General features: G+C 45.3%; 1 protein-coding gene across 3 annotated transcripts in view; it reads right to left on the bottom strand.

Annotated features, from left to right (window-relative positions):
• Positions 1-5,969, bottom strand: part of tbc1d8b (TBC1 domain family member 8B) — a 69,133-nt gene extending 63,164 nt beyond the window's left edge. Inside the window, exons 1-2 of one of the 3 annotated variants that reach the window (XM_067997287.1) lie at positions 5,706-5,963; positions 279-389 (exon numbers count right to left, since the gene is read on the bottom strand). In XM_067997287.1, the coding sequence (XP_067853388.1) occupies positions 279-389; positions 5,706-5,832 (238 nt within the window). In that variant the 5' untranslated portion in view covers positions 5,833-5,963. Of the gene's footprint in view, positions 1-278; positions 390-5,705 lie in introns of all 3 variants that reach the window. The other 2 variants (XM_067997289.1, XM_067997288.1) reach the window with 2 other exon arrangements.
• Between the last annotated feature and the right edge of the window lie 17,856 nt (positions 5,970-23,825).

Below are 23,825 nucleotides of genomic sequence, written 5' to 3' on the forward strand. Positions count from 1 at the left end.
TTTTGGATCTATAAAGCTTAAAAGTTTTTTGGACATAGCACTTTCACTGGGGGAAAAAGTTGCAATAACACGGCATTGAAAATTAATAATAATAGATGTTTTTAAAAAACAAGAAACAAAATTTTTTAAATAGGATTGTACTTTTACATCATTTTGTATTTTGGATAACTTGATGTATTAATATGCATCCAACTGATCAAGTGCCGTAAATCCCAAATTAATGATGAAGAAAGGTGAACCTAACCATCAGTAAGTTGCGCAGTAATTCTTTAACTTACCGCAAGCAATGGACCAATAGACTTGGGAATCTGGTGTCTGATGTAGAATGCGATATGGAGCTACTTTGGAAGTCGAATCAAACACTGTATCAAGTGTTCCAACAAGGAGGCCTGCAGGAACCAAAAATAGACACTGCCATTTGTACTGAATAGATAGCTTTTTATTCATCTAGCCATATACAGGTTTGAAAATGCATGTTGCAGTTGGATTAGACCGGGTTACTGGCCAGAGAAAAGTTAAAGCTTGCAAAACAGATTTTTTTTTATTATCAGATTGTTGCAAATGCCATGCTGAAACAAACCCAATGGAGAAAACATAGGAATACACAATTTAGTTCTACTTTTAAGGAAACCCTAGTCACCTTAAATTTTCATTTTCACTTTGAAATAATTTGTAAATTAAATATACTATCCTGCACATGCATTTGATGTTATTACAGGTTTGAATGACTAATTTATAAGCCGGATACTGCCAGGGTTAAGGGACTTAATGAACTGGGCATTCCATCATTAAAATAAATAAATAGAATACACAAAAATAAATCACTTTTAAACAGTCCCATTGTACAGTAATGTGGTGCACTGGCACAACAGCCTGTGAGATGCTAGAATGCAGCTTCATGCCTACAATTTCACATACTTCAAGTTTCTGATCTTCAACACACCACTGAAGGAGATAACAAATAGAGGCCTGCTCTTACAGGAGTAAATGAGATACAAATCACTCAGAACCACTCATGAGCTATCTAGCATCCAGTTACACAGTACTTTTATAGATACCAAGGTTGTTTGCCTGTCGTAAACATGGAATGATGCAAGTGAGTTTTGATGCTTCCTGTGATATGATATGCATTATCTCTTCAATCCCCAATAGGTCATAATTTTGTCCCTTCAACACTGTGCTCTCATATTGCAGCCAGAAGCTTTGAGGCACAGTAGCTATCCTACACTTCATCATCCTGGAAAAGTGCTCACGTTAATTGGGAAATAACGTGAGGCCTCATATAATCTTTAATAGACAGAATCTTTAAAAAAACAAAAATAAATCCTGGAAAAAAGATGGAAGAAGAGGACACATAGGTGAACCATAAATCATCAAACTAGTGTCCACACATCCCAGAGAGCATTACCTTTCTCTATCTGTTAACTCACTAGCACGTTATTTCTTTGGCTGTATACTAACGATATTCAAACTGCGGCCAACGGTCCATTTTCACGAACCCTGACAATTTAGGCCAGGAAGTCCAGGCGATTCCGTTTTTTTTGTAACTCAGTTCTATCTGCACATATTTCTTATTGATGGTTTTTAAAAATTCATTCTTAGGATGTGGGCATTGCTAGCAAGGCCAGCATTTATTGCCCATCCCTAGTTGCCCTTGAGAAGGTGGTGGCAATCCGCCTTCTTGAACCGCTTTGTCCTGTTTGCATTTCATGCTTTGGAAAAGACTGTTCTTAGAGATACTACGTTTTTTGATGGATTATTACTTAATCAGAAAACTCAGCTGTATCAGCAGCCTGATATATATTCAAATTAACAGGAACACTCATTTAAACTTCATATTTGGTTCACAGATCTTTGTGGCACACACCTAACCAGCGCACGAAGAAAATATTTAGACACACATCTTGCATACTAACAAAAAATATTTCCTAGTTACCGCACTGTTTTCCTTTGGATAGCTGACATTGACTTTTGGAAGTTAGGACAGAGGAGTGCCAGGATTGTCAATAGTCATACAGGGGCCAACACAGAAAATTTGCAAACCAATGACGTGGACACACAAAGTGCTGGAACAGTGATACTGCTTATTATTGATATGCAACAGTTGCTATAGGCTCTATACCATTGTTGATTTAATTGCATTATTTGAAGATATTCGAAAACTTTCAATTAAAGGGGAAATGAACATTAAAATACCTGATACACCTGAACTATAGCAAGTGGAAAAGGAAGACAGCGAGATAAAGATCAAAGAAGCAAATATAAATATATCTGTATAGAGGCCTAAAACGACTTTCACTAAAGATTTAAACGTACAAGCCTCGAGAAAATAACTGAGCACATGACCAACAGACATCAAGCAGCTACAGCGATTGATAGCTGACTTTGAGTCAGGTTTTAGAACATTTTAAATAATCATTTCTGACATCCAAATCAAAAATTCCTGACAGCAATCCACTTAAAGGTGCTCATTATATGCACACACTGCTTCAAGTCACTCAAGCCATTAATTCTACCCGTGTTCCAAAAATGAGCTCAAAATTCTCCAAGTGAAAATAAATGTTTAAATGTGGTAGATTTTTGCATACAATATGAATATGCAAATTTCAGAATACCTGCTGCACTTCAAAGATACATTTCGGCACAGTTAAGTTAAAGCTGACTTTACAGTCAAAAAGAGATCATTCCTGGTAACCTCACTGCTTCAAATAATTACAGGATTTTTATTGCGGCATAGCTTGAGGGAAAACAAATTACATATTGATTCCAGTATATCTGCTTTTCAAAAGACAAGAATGAAATGGCAGGAAGATACATATAAAATTTGGTAGGAGTACCATAAACTGTTTCACATTGAGGCAAGACAACAGGGTTGTAAATCCATCGACAAAATCCCTTAAAAGCATAAGGGTAACCCTTTAAAAAGAAAAAGTCTTTGATTAAAAAAGTGATCACAGATAATATAACAGGAAAAACTCTGCTCCAAATCATTTAGAGTGCATTTACACTACAATCTAGTATTGGTCGGAAGAGTTTTGCTTTTATGTTGATGCTAAAATTTTGCGGTAAATCCAGAATTAGGGCCCAACCTGACTCCACAGCGAAGCAGAGTGAGACTACCTTATCCATGGAGTCTCTTGCCGTGTTTCTGACTCTGGATTCACATTACAATTTTGATGGAGGCGAGAAGCAAAATTCTTTGTGCTGATGTGATTGGTATGTGAAAGGGTGGTGGAAACAGATTCAATAACAACTTTCAAAAGGAAACTGGAGGAATACTTGAAGAGGAAAGATGTGCAGGGTTATGGGGAAACGACAGAGGAGTGGGAATAAGAGCTGGCACAGGCACAATGGACCAAATGGCCTCCTTCTGTGCTGTATCATTCTATGATTCGATAAATGTACCCTAAATCTGACCGTGTAAGGGAGGTGGATTTAACAAAAAAAAGTGATTTATAACAGCTGCAGCAAATGATAGGTGACAAAACCTCACAAGCAACATAATTATTTTTCACAGAACTCATTTGTAGTAATGCTTATCTTGTAATGCTGTATAAACTTAGGTATAGTTGCCTTTATCTATATCAAAACAGTCAGAGAAAAAAAAATTAAAAGGCCATCAAAAGTAAACCCTACTTCTTTGTAACTGTTTACTACAAAAAAAGTAACATTGGCATTAGCATTATATTTTGTTAGAATATCCTCTGCTTACTGTCACTACAGTTAGTGATCCTGCTCAAAATATATTACCCAATGGGGCAGAGTTCACTTCCCTTGTTCAAAGAGTTAAAAGTTTCTATAGGTGGTTCTGGTCTCCATATTACAAAACAGGATAAAGAAGCACTGAAGAAAGTGCAAAAAATATTTACAAGGATGAAATCAGAACTAAAAAGGGTAGAACTATCAGGAAAGACTGAACAGACTAGGAGTCTTTTCTCTAGAGAAGACCAGACAGGGGTCTTTAAAATTATGATGGGGTTCGATAAGGCAGACGTGGAGAGGATGTTTCCACTTGTGGGGGAGTCCAAAACTAGGGGCCAGAAATACAAAACAGTCACTAATAAATCCAATAAGGAATTCAGGAGAAATTTCTTTACTCAGAGTGGTGAGAATGTGGAACTCACTACTACATGGAGTGGTTGAGGCAAATAGCATAGATGCATTTAAGGGGAAGCTAGATAATTGCATGAGGGAGAAAGGAACAGAAGGATATGCTGATAGGGTGAGATGAAGAAATCATAGTAGGTACAACACAAGAGGCCATTCGGCCCATCGTGCCTGTGCCAGCAAGTAAGGTGGGAGGAGGCTTGTATGGAGCATAAACACCGGCATAGACCTGTTGGGCTGAATGGCCTGTTTCTGTGCTGTAAAATTCTATAAAATTCCATTTAGGCATCACACTATATCTTTAACATACATAAATCCTTCTCATCTAGCAGCAAAACTAAAAGATTACTTTGCCTGAGACATTTGTAGCAATTTTAGATTTGACTGCACTTTAGATTTATTCCATGGAAAATAATAAAAGGGCAAAGACTAAAGTAGAGAAAAATCCTTAAGAGATAAGAAAATCATTTAACCAATCAGTAACATAAATAAGAAGTTGCAACTTGTCAAAGTGGGTAACAAATCACAAAACTTGACCTAAAATTATTCCTGGAATGGTACATCAAAAAAAAAATCACAACATTTCCCCGCCCACCAACACCCCCACAACCCTCCCACTGCCGCAAACGCACCAAATGTGCCAGGTGCAGTAACACAAGTCAGAGACCACACTGGGGTTTTGTGAACGCTGATTCTCAGCACTGTAACAAGGTGAAAAAAAGAGAAAGGGCACCTGATCCTCAGCCAGAACCAAAGTGCTGATTCTCACACCTTGGGTTGTAACTCAAGGCGCTCCAGGAGCATTTTGGGGGGGGGGGGGGTGAAAGTAAACATGCAGAGAGACAGATAGTAACTAAACAAATAAAATACACTAAATGACATAAATAATTAAATAAATGTCAGATAATTAAATACATGACAGATAATTGAGATAAATGTCAGATAATTAAATCTCAATTATCTGTCATGTATTTAATTATCTTATTTAATTATCTTACATTTATAAGATAATTAAATACATGACAGATAAATGTCAGATAATTAAATACATGACAGATAATTAAATGACAGAGAGATAAATGACATAAATAAATGGCAACTGAATAATCATTAAATACATGACAGATAATTGAATAAATGACAGATAAAGTAAAAGTAAATAATAAATAAATGACAGGTAAACAAATATTTAAAGTTTTCCCTAATAGGAATCAAACTTTCACACCCGCACTGGGATTAAAAACATTGTTCAGTTCCCCTTCCACAGAGGAAAACAAAACATGATGTGGAGATGCCGGTGATGGACTGGGGTTGACAATTGTAAACAATTTTACAACACCAAGTTATAGTCCAGCAATTTTATTTTAAATTCACAAGCTTTCGGAGGCTTCCTCCTTCCTCAGGTAAATGTTTCAGGAGCTCCTGAACATTCACCTGAGGAAGGAGGAAGCCTCCGAAAGCTTGTGAATTTAAAATAAAATTGCTGGACTATAACTTGGTGTTGTAAAATTGTTTACAACAGAAAACAAAACAGACAGCAGCCGGCGGGCGGCGCCCCGCAGTTTGTGGAGCTCGCTCCCGGCGGCTCCCAACTTTACCCGTTAGTCCGCCGCCACCTTCGCCGTAACCTCTGCGACGCTGCAAGACGAAGAATTTGTGGGTTTTCTCCGTCAGCCACAGCTTCAGGGCGTTCTTCAGCAGCACTTCCTCGGGTTTCAGCCACATGTCGACACCCCCGCTCGGAAGGGAAGGGAAGGTAAGGGGAGGACGGGTCGGGACGGACTGATCGACCGCGCCGCTCCTCACTCCATGGTCGCACCTGCCAACCGTCCCCACGTCGACAACAACATAATAATAATAAAAAAAATACCCGCCCCCCCCCCCCAAAAAAAGCTTCCAGGCGCCACTGCGACTGCGCGCTGCGCCTACTCCGACTCCGCCGCTGTGCACGCCGGGAGTTGTAGTTTGCTGGGCCGCCGCCACCACCTGTTAGGATGCAGCGCGCACTACAACTCCCAGCGCGCCGCTCGCCAAAGAGCGGCGGATGAGCAATCAAGATGAACCCTTGAAATATGCTCTCTGGTGGCCAAAGCATTGTCGCCCCAAGGTGTGGGAGGTCAAAAACGCTTCAGAAGGGCACTGTGTGTGCAGTTTTACAGTAAAGTACCCAATGAGGTCTATCACCATCACCAAATTTGCATGTAATAAACTTCTTTCAAAGGGGCACTCACTAACTTCATCAGAAAATTGCTCTACAAGAAAAGTGTCTTGGGCAGTGCCTCGCTTGGCCTGCAACTTCTCCCGCCAGGAAAGACGGGAGCAACACATATCATGGGACACCCATCACTTCGAAATTTCCCTCCAAGTCATCCTGACTTGACCATCTATCGCTATTCATACTTGAAGGGAAAAAAATTTGCAGGGCTGTGGGGTAAGGGCAGGGGAGTGGGGCTAGCTGGATTGCTCTTGCAGAGAGCAGGCAAGGGCTCAATGGGCCGAATGGCCTTCTGTGCTGTAACCATTCTATGATTTTATGATTCTTACTAAGTCAAAATCCTGGAATTCTACACTCAACACGATTGTGGGAATCACAAGAACTGCAGCAGCTCAGGAAGAAGGCCCAACACCATCTTCTCAGGGCAGCTAGGGATGGACAATAACTGCAGCAGCTCAGGAAGAAGGCCCTACACCATCTTCTCAGGGCAGCGAGAAATGGACAATAATTGCTACCTTTGCCAACACGCCCACTTCCTGTGAACAAATAAAAAAAACTCTTTTTGATTTGTGGTATGAGACAATTTTGTCCCATGACTATAGGTGATTGAGGGGTGATCTGATTGAGGAGTTTAAAATGTTAAAAGGATTTGATAGAGTAGATACAGAGAAATTATTTCCTCTGGTGGGGGAATCAAGAACAGGGAGATATGATCTTAAAATTAGAGCTAAGCCATTAAAAAGCGAAATCAGGAAGCACATTTTCATACAAAGATTAGTAGAGATTTGAAACACTGTCCCCCAGTAGGCTGTGGATGCTAGGACAATTGGAGCTTTCAAGACTGCGATCGATAGATTTTTGTTAGGTTAGGGTATCAAGGGATATGGAGCAAAGTCTGGAGAATGGAGTTGAGATCATCCACTATCTATTTGAATAATGGAGCAGGCCAGAGGGGCTGAATGGCCTATTAATGTTCCTACGTTCCCTCCTATGTTCCACATGCAAGTGATGTGACGATGTCTCAAAAACAGATTTAACAGTTTGGCAGTAAGCAAAGTTCACTCTTCAATGGACACTATAGGGTTGGCACTGTAGGGGAGCAACATGTCATTTGGTAGCATAAATTTTTTCATGTTGCTATTGTGGAAGAAAGGATGTTAAGAGAGAAATGCCTTTTGAAAATGCTGCTCTTGAAGTGCTGCTGGACGAGGTGCAGCATAGGTGTATTGCCATCTCGAGGACGAAAATCACCAGCCTTTCTGTACAGCTATACACAAGGCATGGGAGGAGGTGAATTCCATCTCCCATGTCAAGAGGTCAAGGGAGCAAATGTGTAAGAAGTTTAGCAGCCTTAGGAAGATTAAGGTAAGAGTACCCAGCATTTGCCCATATGCACAAAGAATTCATGCTGAAGTTGCCCAGGGAGATATCAGAGCATAGAATGCTTTGCCACAGGCAGTAATTGAGCCAGAGACAGTTGCATCTTTTAAGGGAAACGTGAATAAACATGGAGCAGAGGAAGATACAGGATTATAGGGAGACCGTAAGCAGTGAAATTAGTTTTGGATTGCTCCAGCAAAGAGGCGGTGCTGACATAATGGGACAAATAGCCGTTTTTGCTGTAAACTTCTATGGTTCTGTCAGTTCACTGAATCTGTATGCAAAGCATTTGGGCAGCCTTTCAGCTGTTTCACACATTGACATGCATGTCTGTATTCCTGCAGAGCAAACGTTTTGAATGGCACGGAAACATGCAACTAAGGTCACATAGAAATCTTGAAAGTTGTGCCCAAAAACCACATTTCCAAAAAAGGGTAGTACATGTTACGCTGTGAGGTGCTGTGTTTAATTTGCAGTCCCCCCACCCTGGCCCCTCCTCCCCCCACCCTCCACCCCGCCCCCCACCCCAACCCCAAAGAAGAGCTTGTTTCAAATTCCACTCCTGACATTCAAGGTAAAAAAAAATACTGTAAATAACTGGGAGGATTGCATAGTATTTGAGAAGCTGGGGTTGTTCTCTTTAGAGCAGAGGAGCTAAAGAGGAGATTTGATAGAGGTGTTCAAAATCATGAATGGTTTTGATAGAGTAAATAAGAAGAAACTGATCAGTAAAAAATGGACACAGGCTGAAGGTAATTGGCAAAAGAACTAGAGGTGACATGAGGAAAAAAAGATTTACGCAGCGAGTTGTTATGATCTGGAATGCACTGCCCGAAAGGGCGGTGGAAGCAGAATCAATAACAACTTTCAAAAAGGAACTGGATAAATACTTGAAGGGGAAAAATTTGCAGGGCTATGGGGAAAGAGCAGGGGAGTGGAACTAATTGGATCGCTCTTTCAAAGAGCAGGCACAGGCACGATGGGCAGAATGGCCTCCTTCTGTGTGGTATCATTCTATGATTCTAAGCTGCATGTTCACTACTCATGCACAAGTTGAGATGTGAGGTGGACATTTGGGTATCATAGGCTGTGCTCTTCAAAGTTACATCTCTCAGCTTTAAGGAGATGGCAGTGCATAATAGACATGAACTAAGGACTAAGGTGTACATGGTGGAGGGGGGAGGGATTTGCAATTAAGTAGTTTTGAGGAGACTATCTTGGAAATTCTAGGGCTGAGGGAGTGGGGGATGCTGTCAGAGCCCTCCCTCAAGTTCAGTGCTGGTCACATCTTTTGCTTATCATTCTTTTTACCTCTATTGACTCACTCACTCCCTCTCAACAGAAACATATACCGCACCCACAGGAGCATGACATTTCAAATATCTTTACATACAATTTACGGCACAGAAACAGGTTACTCGGCCCAACCAGTCTGTGCTAGCATTTTCACTCCACATGAGCCTCCTCCCTCCCCTCTTCATCTAACCCTATCTGCATATACTTCTTGCCACGTAAGCTCTGCTTGAAGGGTGATTTGTTGCAACATTCTAACCTATGTCCCTCTTTTGCTTTTAACAGGCATTCAGGAAGACTGAGAAGTAGATGGCAAACGGTGGTGGTAAACAGGGCACCTCACATCACCAGCAGATCCACATCAGGGGATGTAGGTGGTAAGTTTCAGGAGGAGCAGGTGAAGGAACAAGATCCTGCTGGTCGGAGGGGCAGCTCAAACCTTCCCTCAGCTGCTAAGCTCAGGGATCGGAATCTCCCTGGGTCTGCACATTACGTCTGCTATCTGAGCATCAACAGTTTGAGTCAATTGAGATCCAAGCATTCTCCAAGGTCTGGCAGTGACTGTGTGGGCAGGGAGGCAGGGAGGGGGTGGGGGGGGGGGTGATGGCTCTACTGCCCATATCTCTGTGATGCATGACTGCTCAACAGAACCCGCAGTCTACAACAGAGTGCATCCCAAATCCTGGGCCATCCACAACGGAGCCGCACTGACAGCGACGCTATGACTTGTGGCAATTCTTTCTGGAATCCTCTGACTGGGGCTATAGAGACTTTATGCTCCAATGTATGGGAATCTATCTTGTCTAGCTTCAACGTGCTGGCAGATTGGATTGAAGGGACCCTGAGGCAGGGCTTCACAGTCCTCATTGATGCGCAGTGCATTAGGCAGTGCTCATTTGAGATTGTAGCTGAGGGACATTGTTGGGCATTGTAGATGGCTGTGCTAAATCTGACCTGGGAGTTCTTGATGCTGGCACTGGGTGCCAATAATGGGACAAATTCAGGAGGAACTTCTTTACCCAGAGAGTAGTTAGAATGTGGAACTCGCTACCAAATGGAGTAGTTGAGGCGACTAGCATAGATGCATTTAAGGGGAAGCTAGATAAACAGATGAGGGAGAAGGGAATAGAAGGATTTGTTGATAGTGTTAAATGAAGCAGGGTTGCAGGAGGCTCGTGTGGAGCATAAACACCGGCATAGACCAGTTGGGCTGAATGGCCTGTTTCTGTGCTGTACGTTCTATGTAATTCTATGTAAATTTCATTCCCCAGCACTAATATCCCTCACCTCAATGAGCATAAAACAATTGCAAACCCTCATTGTACAAGACATACCTTCCCAGCATTACTGATCTTAAATGGATGGCCGAGTGGGTTCGTCGGGGGCGGGGGGGTTCGTAAAATCGGGGAATCCCGGAGCGGGTCCGGAGCCCGGCTCCAACCCGCCCATTTCCGGGTTCCCCAGTGACGTGTTCGGGTGCGCGCGCAGCTCCCGCATGCGGGACTCCCACCGGCAATTAAAGCCGGCGGGATGACTATTTAAATACTTACCTAGTTGAGGTACTTGACAGACCTCATTGACAGGAGATTTTGGCAGGGGTGCAATTTTCATGGATCCTCAGCGTGTTTCCCGTGCTGTGGGAAACACTCCCTGTTGGAGCAGACGTGTTTCAGTCAGCAGCCAGTGGGAGATGCAAAGGATTATTTGACAGTTGGGGGGAAAACCTCATTTACCTCACAGTGGAAAGGATATCCAAGAAGATCGCGCATTTAGACACAGACATCAAGTTTTTACAGAGCTGCAAGAAAGCAGACAAGATCCCGAAAGGACTCCAGATCACGAACCCACTCAAGTCCACATACAACTCGGATTACGCTGAGAGACTCTGCCGCCGTACCTCTCGCACACTCCGCAACCATCTCATACACCAACTCTACAGCAGACGCCACAACCTCGAAACCAAGATAGAGTCCATACTCTCAACCTGTACTCAGGACACAGCAGACCAGCTACGTTATACCGCCAAACAGACGAGGCAACGGAACTACGCTGCCTACATGAAAACCAAGAGCAGGAAGCTTGAGAAACTCGGCATCACCACCAGCAACGACCAAGCTTCCCCTGGTACCACGGTTGCAACCACAGGGAAGTCTATTGTCAATTTATCCGACCACACCCTTCAACCAGACGAAATCGAAGTTCTCAGCCGAGGGCTCAATTTCTGCCCCACTACCAAAATGGACCCCACTAGTCTCGCGGCGGACACAGAGGAATTCATCAGGAGAATGAGGCTCCGGGAATTCTACCACAAACCCCAAGATTTCAGCAGCGAACCCAATGAGACAATCGACGATCCGGAACAGCAGACAGAGGGATCCGCGGTACAGCAACCGAAGAGGAAAGAGTCAAACTGGACTCCTCCGGAGGGTCGCTGCCCTCAGCTGGACATGTATGCTCAAGCTGTCAGGAAATGCGTCAATGCCAGATTCATCAGCCGCACTCAGAAGACAGTCCAGAATGTCACCCGAGCACAACGCAACGCCATCAACGCTCTCAAGACCAACCGCAACATCGTCATCAAACCAGCGGACAAAGGAGGAGCCATAGTCATACAGAACAGAACAGACTATTGCAAAGAAGCATACCGACAACTGGACAACCAGGAACACTACAGACGGTTACCCGCAGATCCGACCAAAGAACACACCCACCAGCTCAACAAACTGATCAAGACCTTCGATCCAGACCTTCAAAGCATCCTACGCATTCTCATCCCACGTAATCCCCGCGTGGGAGACTTCTACTGCCTCCCAAAGATACACAAAGCCAACACACCCGGACGTCCCATCGTATCAGGCAACGGAACCCTGTGTGAGAACCTCTCTGGATACATCGAGGGCATCCTGAAACCCATCGTACAGGGAACCCCCAGCTTCTGTCGCGACACTACAGACTTCCTACAAAAACTCAGTACCCACGGACCAGTTGAACCAGGAACACTTCTCACCACGATGGACGTCTCGGCACTATACACCAGTATCCCCCACGATGACGGCATCGCTGCGACAGCATCAATACTCAACACCAACAACAGCCAATCTCCGGAAGCCATCCTACAACTCATCCGCTTCATCCTGGATCACAATGTCTTCACCTTCGATAACCAGTTCTTTACCCAAACACACGGAACAGCCATGGGGACCAAATTCGCACCCCAATACGCCAACATTTTCATGCACAAGTTCGAGCAGGACTTCTTCACTGCACAAGACCTCCAACCAACACTATACACCAGATACATCGACGACATTTTCTTTCTATGGACCCACGGCAAGGAATCACTAAAGAGACTACACGATAACATCAACAAGTTCCATCCCACCATCAAGCTCACCATGGACTACTCCTCAGAATCAGTTTCTTTCTTGGACACACGAATCTCCATCAAAGACGGGCACCTCAGCACCTCACTCTACCGCAAGCCCACGGACAACCTCACGATGCTCCACTTTTCCAGCTTCCACCCTAACCACGTCAAAGAGGCCATCCCCTATGGACAGGCCCTGCGAATACACAGGGTCTGCTCAGACGAGGAGGAACGCGATGGACACCTACAGACGCTGAAAGACGCCCTAGTAAGAACGGGATATGACGCTCGACTCATCGATCGACAGTTCCGACGGGCCACAGCAAAAAATCGCATAGACCTCCTCAGGAGACTAACACGGGACGCAACCAACAGAGTACCCTTTGTCGTCCAGTACTTCCCCGGAGCGGAGAAACTACGCCATGTTCTCCGCAGCCTTCAACATGTCATCAATGAGGACAAACACCTCGCTATGGCCATCCCCACACCTCCACTACTCGCCTTTAAACAGCCACCCAACCTCAAACAGACCATCGTTCGCAGCAAACTACCTAGCTTTCAAGAGAACAGCGTCCACGACGCCACACAACCCTGCCACGGTAACCTCTGCAAGACATGCCAGATCATCGACACAGATACCACCATCACACGAGATGACACCACCCACCAGGTGCATGGTTCATACTCCTGTGACTCAGCCAACGTTGTCTACCTCATACGTTGCAGGAAAGGATGCCCCAGAGCATGGTACATTGGCGAGACCATGCAGACGCTGCGACAACGGATGAACGGACACCGCGCAACAATCGCCAAACAGGAGGGTTCCCTCCCAGTCGGGGAACACTTCAGCAGTCATGGACATTCATCCACCGACCTTCGGGTAAGCGTACTCCAAGGCGGCCTTCGAGACACACGACAACGCAAAATCGTCGAGCAGAAATTGATAGCCAAGTTCCGCACCCATGAGGACGGCCTCAACCGGGATCTTGGGTTCATGTCACGCTACACGTTAACCCACCAGCGAACAAATGTTATCTGTTTTTAATATAATGGGTCATTTGCTGGCTCTCTCTGCCTTCCGGATGTTTCTGCCTCTCTCTGTGTTTTTTTTTCTCTGTTTTTTTTTCCCTGTTTGTTTTTTTATTGAATGTGTATTCGGAGGTTCTGCAGGTAACACCTCTCTGTCTGAACACGGTGATTGCCTTGGCAACGGGCAGTTGCAGGGGCAGTCTGTAAACACCATTTATTATTGTTCAATATGTATAAATGCGTAGGCTTCAAGGAGATCTTGAAACATTTGCCTGAGGAAGGAGAAAATCTCCGAAAGCTTGTGAATTTAAAATAAAATTGCTGGACTATAACTTGGTGTTGTAAAATTGTTTACACTCATTTATTGCAGCAGGGCACTCTGTCACTTCAGACAAAGTTTTGCCTGTAACACCTTTGTCTTTCCACTCAAAATTATTAATTTATACCCTAAACTCTGCTGTGCAAACACGTTTACCTACTTTGCGGACCTCCTCAAACTCACACCGTCAGGATGGGTGCGCCATAGCTGCATTCATCACTTCATCCGAGGATAAGCACCATCACCAGCCTCGCCAGGTATGCCATATCCACCTCCGCCACATGGAGCTCCACAACACAGTGCTGCGCCACAGGCACCTGCACAAAATAGTCGTGCAACTACACATACACCCACTGTAGGGTGACCCAATGGGTGGCATCAAGTGTGGGTGTTCATGGAGAACCTCATGAAAGGGACTTATTGAACAAGCCAGTCAAGAATGGTCAAGACATGGCAGTAGTGGTGACAATATAATATTTAATGTGAGTTGAACCAAAATCAAATATAAATCAAAAACATGACAAAGTGTCAAACACCCTTGTGCGTCCCCTTTGTCCTCACAAAACCTGTGCCTTACGCTTCCTACTACTTATACGTGATGCACCCCCTGAGGCTGCAGCAGAGGTAGTGTCAGGTTGGGTGAGGGTGACCGTGAAAGAGATGCATCAGAGGGTGAGTATGAGACAGAGCCATGAGATTGTATGAGGATTGGGTTGAGTGGTAGTGGTGGGATGAATACTGGGGAGGTGAGTAAGTGCAGGTAAGATGAGGATGAGGTTTGAGTGGGTGTGAGGAGTTATGTGATAGAGTAGTGTTGGCAGTGCAGAAGGAGTTGTGGGGTGGGGGCGGTGATGTGGAAGACGGAGTGTAGGAGAATGAGTAAGTGTACTCACTTTGGCTGACCTAGTTAGGTCATTGAAGCGCTTCCTGCAGTGTATCCAGGTGCGGGATATGTTGGTGGTGCTGGTGACCTCTTCTGCCACCTCGAGCCAGGCCTTCTTGGCGGCAGAGGCAGGCCACTTCCTCCCGTCCGCCGGGTAGAAAATCTCCCTCCTCCTCGTCACCCCATCCAGTAAGACCTGGAGTGAGGCATCATTAAATCTGGGAGCAGCCTTTCCCCTGGGCTGCTCCATGCTGTAATTTTGGCTGTTTGCTGCAGGAGCAGCTTTGGAGGACTGCCCTTTTAAATAGGGCTCCTCCAGCTGACAGCCTGTGATGCGGGTGCGCAGTCAGCCCACTGCGCAGGTTTCCAACGGGAAACCCAGAAGCCAAGGTAAGTGGCTTCAATTTACTTGCGATCGCGTGGGGAACCCACCGATTTTACTGGGCGGGTTACCCACGCACCCAGTCAATCCCCACTGCCAACCCACCTCCCTGGTAATATCGGGGTCATAAACTCCCAGTGGGACACCCAGGAAATTTCAAGTTCACATAAATTGAAATAATTTTTCAAACTTTATGATGTTATTGCACATTTTGTGCGCGCACGCAAAAAAGAAGTGTGCAATAGCGAGAAAGCAACTGGAAATAGCGAGTAGAAGGAATTGAGCAAGTAACAGATCAAAAGCCGACTCACCCTGTCTACAGACATCCTTCACACAGTGAAACACATTGGAATATCTATCCTTATATCTGCCGTAGCACAAAGAGTCATACAGGCACTGGCATTATGAAGTGTTTGATGTTAATTGTAAATATACAACATCTGTGTTTTACCAATATTACTACAAAATTCATTTATATGGTGCACATTACAAATAAGCGTAATGAAAATGTACATTGATGCAGGAAGGAAGAGATTAGGAGGAGCTACTGAAAGTTAGATTAAAGAGTTGGGTCTTGAGGAGGTTCTTAAAGGTGGGGAGAAATGGAGAGGTTTCGGGAGGAAGTTCCATAGAGTAGGACCGATTCATACATTCTAATGACACCTGGATTAAAGCAAGCAGCCTCCCTGATTGGATTAAGTGATTGCTTACAGAAGCACATGGGACCATAAATTGGGCCGCGTAAGTGCCCGTTTTGTAGGCGATACATGTCCCCCTAAGGACCCAAAATGGCGTCTGGAATGCACGCGCATACTTCTAGCATGACTTGCGCCGGACGCCATCTTGGTAAAGGTGTTTGCGCACACGCAGATAACGAACTCCCGTAGTGTGTAAAGTAGGAAGAATATGCAGTAGATCAGTGTGCAACATTGATTTAAAGGGACAGATACGATTTTGGAACTCAACGCTCCAGCCAACGCATTGTCTTAACCTTGCACAGCTGAACAGGTCATAAACAGCACAGAGGACCCACCAGCGCTATTTAAAGGGATCATGCAGGAGTTACAGGTTAGTTGTTGGATTATTGCATATGGCTGCTGATGCATTTGTGGCTGTTTTTGGAGGTCACCTATACTTGAATACTAGAACTAGGGGTCATAGCCTAAAAATTAGAGCGAGACTTGCAGGAATGAAGTTAGGAAGCACTTCTACAATGCAAAGGGTGGTAGCAGTTTGAAACGCTCTTCTGCAAATGGCAGTTGACGCTAGCTTAATTGTTAATTTTAAATCTGAGATTGATAGATTTTTGCTAACCAAAGGTGTTAAGGGATATGGGGCTCAGGCGGTAAATGGAGTTAGGTCACAGGTCAACCATGACCTCATTGAATGGCGGAACAGGCTCAAGTGGCTAAATGGCCTACTCCTGTTCCTATCTTCCTATGTTCCTATAATAAAGTTTCAATACTTTACAGGGAGTGGGTTGGCTAGCTGACAGGCAACAGCAAGGGCACTGGCAGAGTGGCAGGGGTGGGATAGGAATGCAATCATCCTGAGAGAGGACAGCAGGTTCATGTTCCATGGAGCCACTGCCACTTTACATTAACAAAAACTTCAGCACCTAATCCAGGCCGCCACTTCAGTTGAGTACTGAGTGGGTGCCGCACTGCTGGAGGTGCATGCATCAGATGAGACATTAAACCAAGGCCTTGTCTGCCTGATCTGGTGGTTCAGGTTAATATTAAAGATCCCATGGCACTATTTAAAGAAGAGCACATAGTTCTTTTGGTGTCTTGGCCAACATTCCCCCATCAACCACCACCACCAAATAAAAAGACATTAATTGGCCATTCATCATTCCTTTTTTGGGAACATTGCTAGAGAAGAGAAGCTGCTGTGTTGACCTACAATTTAAAACAATTCGCTGTGTGTGAAGTGTTTTGGGATGTTTCTGATCGATATGATAATGTACTATCTAAGTACAAGTTTGTTGAGTGTGTCACTGCAAAGCTACATTCATAGAATCATACAGCACAGAAGATGGCCACTCAGCCCATCGAATCTGTGCCGGCTCTTTGAAATAACTATCCAATTAGTTCCCCCACCCCCACCGCCCCCCCACACCCCGCTCTTTCCCCATAGCCCTGCACATTTTTCCTTTTCAAGTATTTATCCAATGCCCTTTTGAAAGCTACTATTGAATCTCCTTCCACCACCCTTTCAGGCAGTGCATTCCAGATCATAACAACTCGCTGCGTAAAAGAATTTCTCCTCATCTCCCCTCTGGGTCTTTGGCCAATTATCTTAAATATTAAATTCCACTTGCCAGTGGAAACAGTTTCTCCTTATTTACTCTATCAAAACTCTTCATAATGTTGAACATTCATATGCTAGAAAGTATTTGATCTCCAATTTAAACTCTCCACCCAGCAACCCCCCCCCCCCGTCGCCCGACAAGAACAGGGCATGAGGGAAATTAAAATATCGGAAGAGTGGCACACATGTCCTGCACAATTTTAATGGGGGCATTCCGGGCAGCGTGTGAGGCCTTCGCCCCAAGCAGACGAGGGCTTCATTCAGATCCAAAAGTCAGGATCTGATGACATCATTCAGACCCCAACGTCATTTTAACCAGCAGCAGCCAGGTTGGGACCTGTTGCTGGCCTCGCCAATGAATCTCAGTGCCGAGGAGCAGCAGGCCCAGAAGAGGGCCGAGAAGGTAAGTTAATTTTATTTTTTAACGGTTCCTTGTAGGCCAGGTGGAGCAGATGTGCTCCCCCGGGGCCCCACAAGAAATCCTTGGGCCTCCCCTGACCTGGGCTTCTCGTAATCACCCAGCACTCTTCCCACGGGTCCCGGGTGGCGGCCTCGTGCTGCTCTCACCTGCTCCTGCCCACCGGTGCCGCCTCATTGTTGCCAGGTTTGGGCTTAACATATCTAAATGAGGCCCAGGAGTTAAAAACGGCCCAAGCCCCAAGTTGGTGAGCCTGACACATACCCCACTGGCCCCACAATCGTCCTGCGCCCCAAGTTAAAATCAGGGCATCTGCTGCAGGCGTCATATTTACTGAAAATGAGAAACCAACAGGTCTTAAAACAAGTAGAAAGGAAAAATGACAAGAAAAGGCCAATCGGCTCATTGACGCTTATCCCTCTCATAACCTAACTCTGTCTTAAAATCTTTCCCGAGATATGCCAAAAAAAAAACGATCTGCTTTCTTGAATATATTCTGTGCGAGCATAAACTAGAAGTCTCAGGTTCCCCCTTATGGTAGAGGGATGTTTTGAAAAGCAGATGCTAACTACTTCTTAAGATCATGATGTGGAGATGCCGGTGATGGAGTGGGGTTGACAAATGTAAGCAATCTTACAACACCAGGTTATAGTCCAACAGTTTTATTTGAAAATCACAAGCTTTCGGAGGCTTTCTCCTTCGTCAGGTGCAGTTGCAAAAGCAATTAATATAATCACAATGACTTCCCAGTTGCGACAAGGGACTAAATTTTAACCCCACAAATGGGTGGCTTAGGGGTGGGTGGGAAGGTAAAAATTGTAAAAAAACCTAAAACCCAACCCCAACTCGCCCGCTCTGTTTTAATGGAGGCGGGACAGGGGCGGGGCGACCAACCTGCTCTTATGAGACGGGTCGCTCAGTGAAAGCTTTCAAGGAGGCTGCAGGCCTCTATTTTGACAGCTTTTTTATTTTTAACTCTCGGGGGGGCGGGATTCCCGAGCCTTCTGCTTCATGCCATGTGAGAGGAGGTGAGTTCGCCCAAAACAGCAGGTAAGTGCCTTTACCGCACAGCTTGTGGGCGTGGAGGAGCAGGAGTGCGTCCCCCAGGCCCAACAAGCCGACCTGCAGCGACCACCCCCCCAACACGATCTCCGACCCCCCCGATGATCGACCCCCCGATGACCCTCGACTCTCCCAATGACTCCCGACCCCAGATGACCCCGACCCCGCCAATGATTGATCCCTGATGACCCCGATCCCCTGAAGACTCCCGACCCCCGACCCCGGATGACCCCCCTGATGACTGCCCCCTGATGACCACCCCCGATGACTGCCCCTGATGACCGATCCCCTGATGACTCCCGACCCCGATGACACCTGACCCCCCGATGACCAACCCCGATGGCACCCGATCCCCCGATGACCGACTCCTGTGATGCCTCCCAACCCCGGATGACTGACCCCCACTGACCCCCAACCCCCACAATGACCCCCACCCCCGATGACTCCCGATCCCCGATGAACCCCCCATTCTTTCTCGCATCAGCTTCCTGGCTTTTTTCCCGTCTGATTGATGGCCAGCCTGTCAATCTGGCTGGCAGCAAACTGACAAGAACAAAATTAAAGACATCCTTACATCAAAGTCGTAAGGACGTCCGGATAATCCATACTTTCAGGTTCCCCGGAAGGATATCCCCCCACCCCACCATCCTCTTCCCGGCTCCAGGTTAAAATTTAGGCCATGGTGTCAAAGTCTTTACCTCATCTATTTTTATTCCTGCAAGTCAATGTAGTCACATGGCTTTTATTGTTTGTGTCATGCCTTTGTTACGTCTAGACTTGACTGTTCCAATGCTGTCCTGGCCAGCCTCCCGTCTTTCACCCTCCATAAACTTGAGCTCATCCTAAACTCTGCAGCCCATATCCTAACTCGCACCAAGACCCGTTCTCCCATCACCCCTGTGCTCACTGACCTACATCGGCGCCCGGTCCGGGAATGCCTCGATTTTAAAATTTTCATCCTTATTTTCAAATCCTTCTGTGGCCTCAACCTTCCCTATCTCTGTAACCTCCTCCAGCCCTACAACCCTCCAAGATCTCTGCGCTCCTCCAATTCTTGCCTCTTGTGCATCCCTGATTTTAATCGCTCCACCATTGCCGGCTATGCCTTCAGCAGCCTAGGTCCTAAGCTCTGGAATTCCCTCCCTTAACCTCTCCCTTCTTTAAGACGCTCCTTAAAATGTACCTCTTTGACCAAGCTTTTGGTCACCTGGGTGTCAAATTTTGTTTGATAACGCTCCTGTTTTTTTTTTATTCGTTCACGGGATGTGGGCGTCGCTGGCAAGGCTGGCATTTATTGCCCATCCCTAATTGCCCTTGAGAAGGTGGTGGTGAGCCGCCTTCTTGCAACTGAGTGGCTTGCTAGGCCATTTCAGAGGGCAATTAAGAATCAACCACATTGCTGCGGGTCTGGAGTCACATATAGGCCAGACCGGGTAAGGGCGGCAGGCTTCCTTCCCTAAAGGACATTAGTGACAATCCGGTAGTTTCATGGCCATCGTTACTGATACTAGTATTTTTTTTAATTCCAGATTTTTATTTTAATTAATTGAATTTAATTAATTGAATTTAAATTCGCCAGCTGCCATGGCAGGATTTGAACTCATGACTCTGGATTTTAGTCCAGGCCTCTGGATTACTAGCCCAGTAACATAACCACTATGCTACCGTACCCGTACCGTTTTACTATGTTAAAGGTGCTATATAAATGCAAGTTGCTGTTGTGATGTGATGACTGGATAAATGTACATTCCTCTCTGGGCCACAAGATGGAGACTGCAGCTAAGCTTTCATTCGCTGGAGCAGTTTCTGATTGTAACGTGAAGTTTTTTGAGACTGTGATTGTTTTGGTACTGGGGTGTTCAGAGCAATTTTACATCCTAAAAAAGTTATCAATCAGCCTTTTTGTTCCATGCTTTTTTTATTCGTTAAAGCCTGATAATTGCCGTCTTATTTGACCCTAACATCACCCGTCTCCACCCCTGCCTCACCTCTTCTTCTGCTGAAACCCTTATGTATGCTTTTCTTACCTCTAGACTCGATTATTCCAATGCTCAAGCAGGCCTCCTACCTTGTGCCCTCTGTAAACTTGAGTTCATCCAAAACTCTGCTGCTTGTATCCTAACTCGCACCAAGTCCCGGTCACCCATCACCCTTGTGCTCACTGACCTACGTTGGCTCCCGGTCCGGCAACATCTCAATTTTAAAATTCTCATCCTTGTTTTCAAATCCATCCATGGCCTCGCCCCTCCCTATCTCTGTAACCTCCTCCAGCCCTACAACCCTCCGAGATCTCTGCACTCCTCCAATTCTGGCCTCTTGTGCATCCCTGATTTTCATCATTCCACTATTTATGGCTGTGCCTTCAGCTGCGTAGGCCCCAAGCTCTGGAATTCCCTCCCTAACCTCTTCCCCTCTCCCTCCTCTTTTAAGACCCTCCTTAAAACCTATCTTTTTGACCAAGCTTTTGGTCGCCTGCCCTAATATCTCCTTATGTGTCTCGGTGTAAAATTTTGTTTGATAATTGCTCCTGTGAAAGCTCTATATAAATGCAAGTTGTTGTTGTTTGATAGTAAATGAATCACAGATCCATTTGTGCACGAGTCCTTGAAACAGCTGCATCTGGAATATGGTGTCCCATTTTCGTCCTCTCATTTAGTAGACAATATCGAGGCCCTGGCAAAGACCCTGAGAAGGGAAACCAGCATAATAAGAAGTCCTATGGATGTTAGCTATCAAGATAGGATAAAGCAATTGGACTTTTTTCATTGGAGCAGTAACACATTGAGGTGATATAATTGAGATGTTTTAAATGATGAGGGGAATGGATATGGTTTTACGGATAGGCTTTTGAGCTAGATGTGGGTGGAGGAACTGAAGGGCATCTGTACAAAACACAAAAATATTAAGGTAAGTTAGATACCAGGAAGTATTTCTTTTCACAGTCATTGACCTTTAGAATACAGTATCAAAACGTGACGAGTATGGATTCACTGCAGCTCTTCAACAGAGAGCTGGACAAGTTCCTGAGAGTCGAGGATACCTCAAAGGTAGGTGGGGGTAGATGGAACTGTTGCGAGTTACTGCAATCTCCTGGTGCTGGCTTAATTGCTTTTGGGGACGGAAAGGAATTCCCTACATTTTTTTTGTTAATTGGCCTATGATTTTTTTTCTCCTCTGTTTTCTTTTTACCTGTTCCAGGAGATTGATTGTGTGAAGGGGAGAGGGGGGAAAACAGGTTAATGGTTCGCACAGGCTACACCATGTTGGGATGGGACAGGCTGGATGGACCAGTCAGTCTTCACCTGTCCTTTTCCCTGTGTACGTTTGTTTTTTCCTACATAAAGAAGCTCATTTTTGGGAGTGGGGGGGATGAGAAGGTAACTCACAGATCCTATCTTATGAAGCAGCAGCAAAACTATCTTTGCAAAACAGGTTCTGAGCATTGATCAACAGAATTAGGGGACAAAGGCCTTAGTGTTCTCTCAGCCAGTATCCATGCTATCTCCTTATTAGTTTATTTACAGATTTTTTTTGTGCTTTGTTGCTAGTATAGGTTAACTAAATATTATCTTTAGCAATAATAATTAATAGCAACAATTTGCATTTATATTGCGCATGGTAAGATGTCCCAAGGCACTTCACAAGAGCGTAATCAGTCAAAAATTGACATCGAGCCAAAGAAGGAGACATTAGGACAGCTGAACAAACGCTTGGTCAAAGAGGTAGGTTTTAAGCAATGTCTTAAAGGAAGAGAGAGAAGTGGAGAGGCAAAAAGGTTTGGGAAGGGAATTCCAGAGATCAGGGCCCAGATGACTGAAGGCACAGCTGCCAATGGTGGAGTGAAGGAAGCAGGGGATGCACAAAAGGCCAGAGTTGGAGGAACGCAGAGATCTCGGAGAGTTGTACAAGTTTAGAGAGATATGGGAGGGGTGAGGCCATACACATTGAATATTTATACAGCAACAGCTGTAGACTGCTCACTCAGCATAATATGCAAAATATTAAGATGCATTTCCTGTTGAAGATTACAGGCTTTGACGATCAGTGTCACAGATAATTGATGATCTACTTAATGGATAATGTTCTTGATCTGCAGATTTAAAGAAGACCCCACCCGTTTGGGGCAGGTGTCCTCCTTTGAATCTCCACGGGTGAAATCCACTCCTTTCCTGCTCTGATCTGGCCGCCTCCAATTTTAAACAACAGGCGGCAAGCCGGTGGGGTCCTGAAATAGGCAGATCGGGCTCTGATGACAAAATTAGGGCCCGATGTGCTATTTTAACCCAAGGCCTGAGTGGGGAAGCAGTGGTGGCCAAACCTGCCGGGAGCTGGATTAGAAGTCAGAAGAGGCCCAGGAAGGGAAGTTTTAAAAAAAAATTAAGTTCTCGTGGGCCAGGTGTTCTCCCCCCAAGCCCGGCAAGGAAACCTTGGGCCTTCCTTTCTCCGAGTGTCCCGTCCTCTCCCGACTGCGAACACCTTTGGATCCCCTCCACTTACCTGACTGCTGGGGACTGCTCCCGGCCGGTTCCCGAGGCCGCCCGAATTTCCACTCCCGCCCGCCGGCCTGGCAGTGATTCCTGCCGGGTTTGGGGCCTGAGTATTGAAATGAGGCCCGGGAGTTCGAAACTCTCCGGGTATCGACATGCGAACCTTGCTGCTTGCCCAGGCCCCTCACACAGATCACTCCTGCTCTGCGATAATATTGGGGTCATAGAACCTTGGTTAGACCACACCTGGGAGTACTGTGCACAGTTCTGTTCTCCATACTAGATATTACAAAAAGGATATGGAAGCACTGGAGAAAGTGCAGCAAAGATTCACAAGGGTGTTGCCAGAATTGAAAGGATAGAACTATCAGGAAAGATTGAGCAGGCTGGGACTCTCTTCTTTGGAAAAGAGATTGAGACCGGATAAGAGATCTTCAAAATTATGGAGGGGTTCGATAGGGTGGACGTGGAGAAACGGTTTCCATTTGTGTTGTGACTCCAGAACAAGGGGGCATAAACATAAGATAGCCACCAACAGATCTATGGTATGTGTTTACACCAGGCTGAATG

This window comes from Heptranchias perlo, chromosome 15 (assembly GCF_035084215.1).
Source record: "Heptranchias perlo isolate sHepPer1 chromosome 15, sHepPer1.hap1, whole genome shotgun sequence".
NCBI lineage: Eukaryota > Metazoa > Chordata > Chondrichthyes > Hexanchiformes > Hexanchidae > Heptranchias > Heptranchias perlo.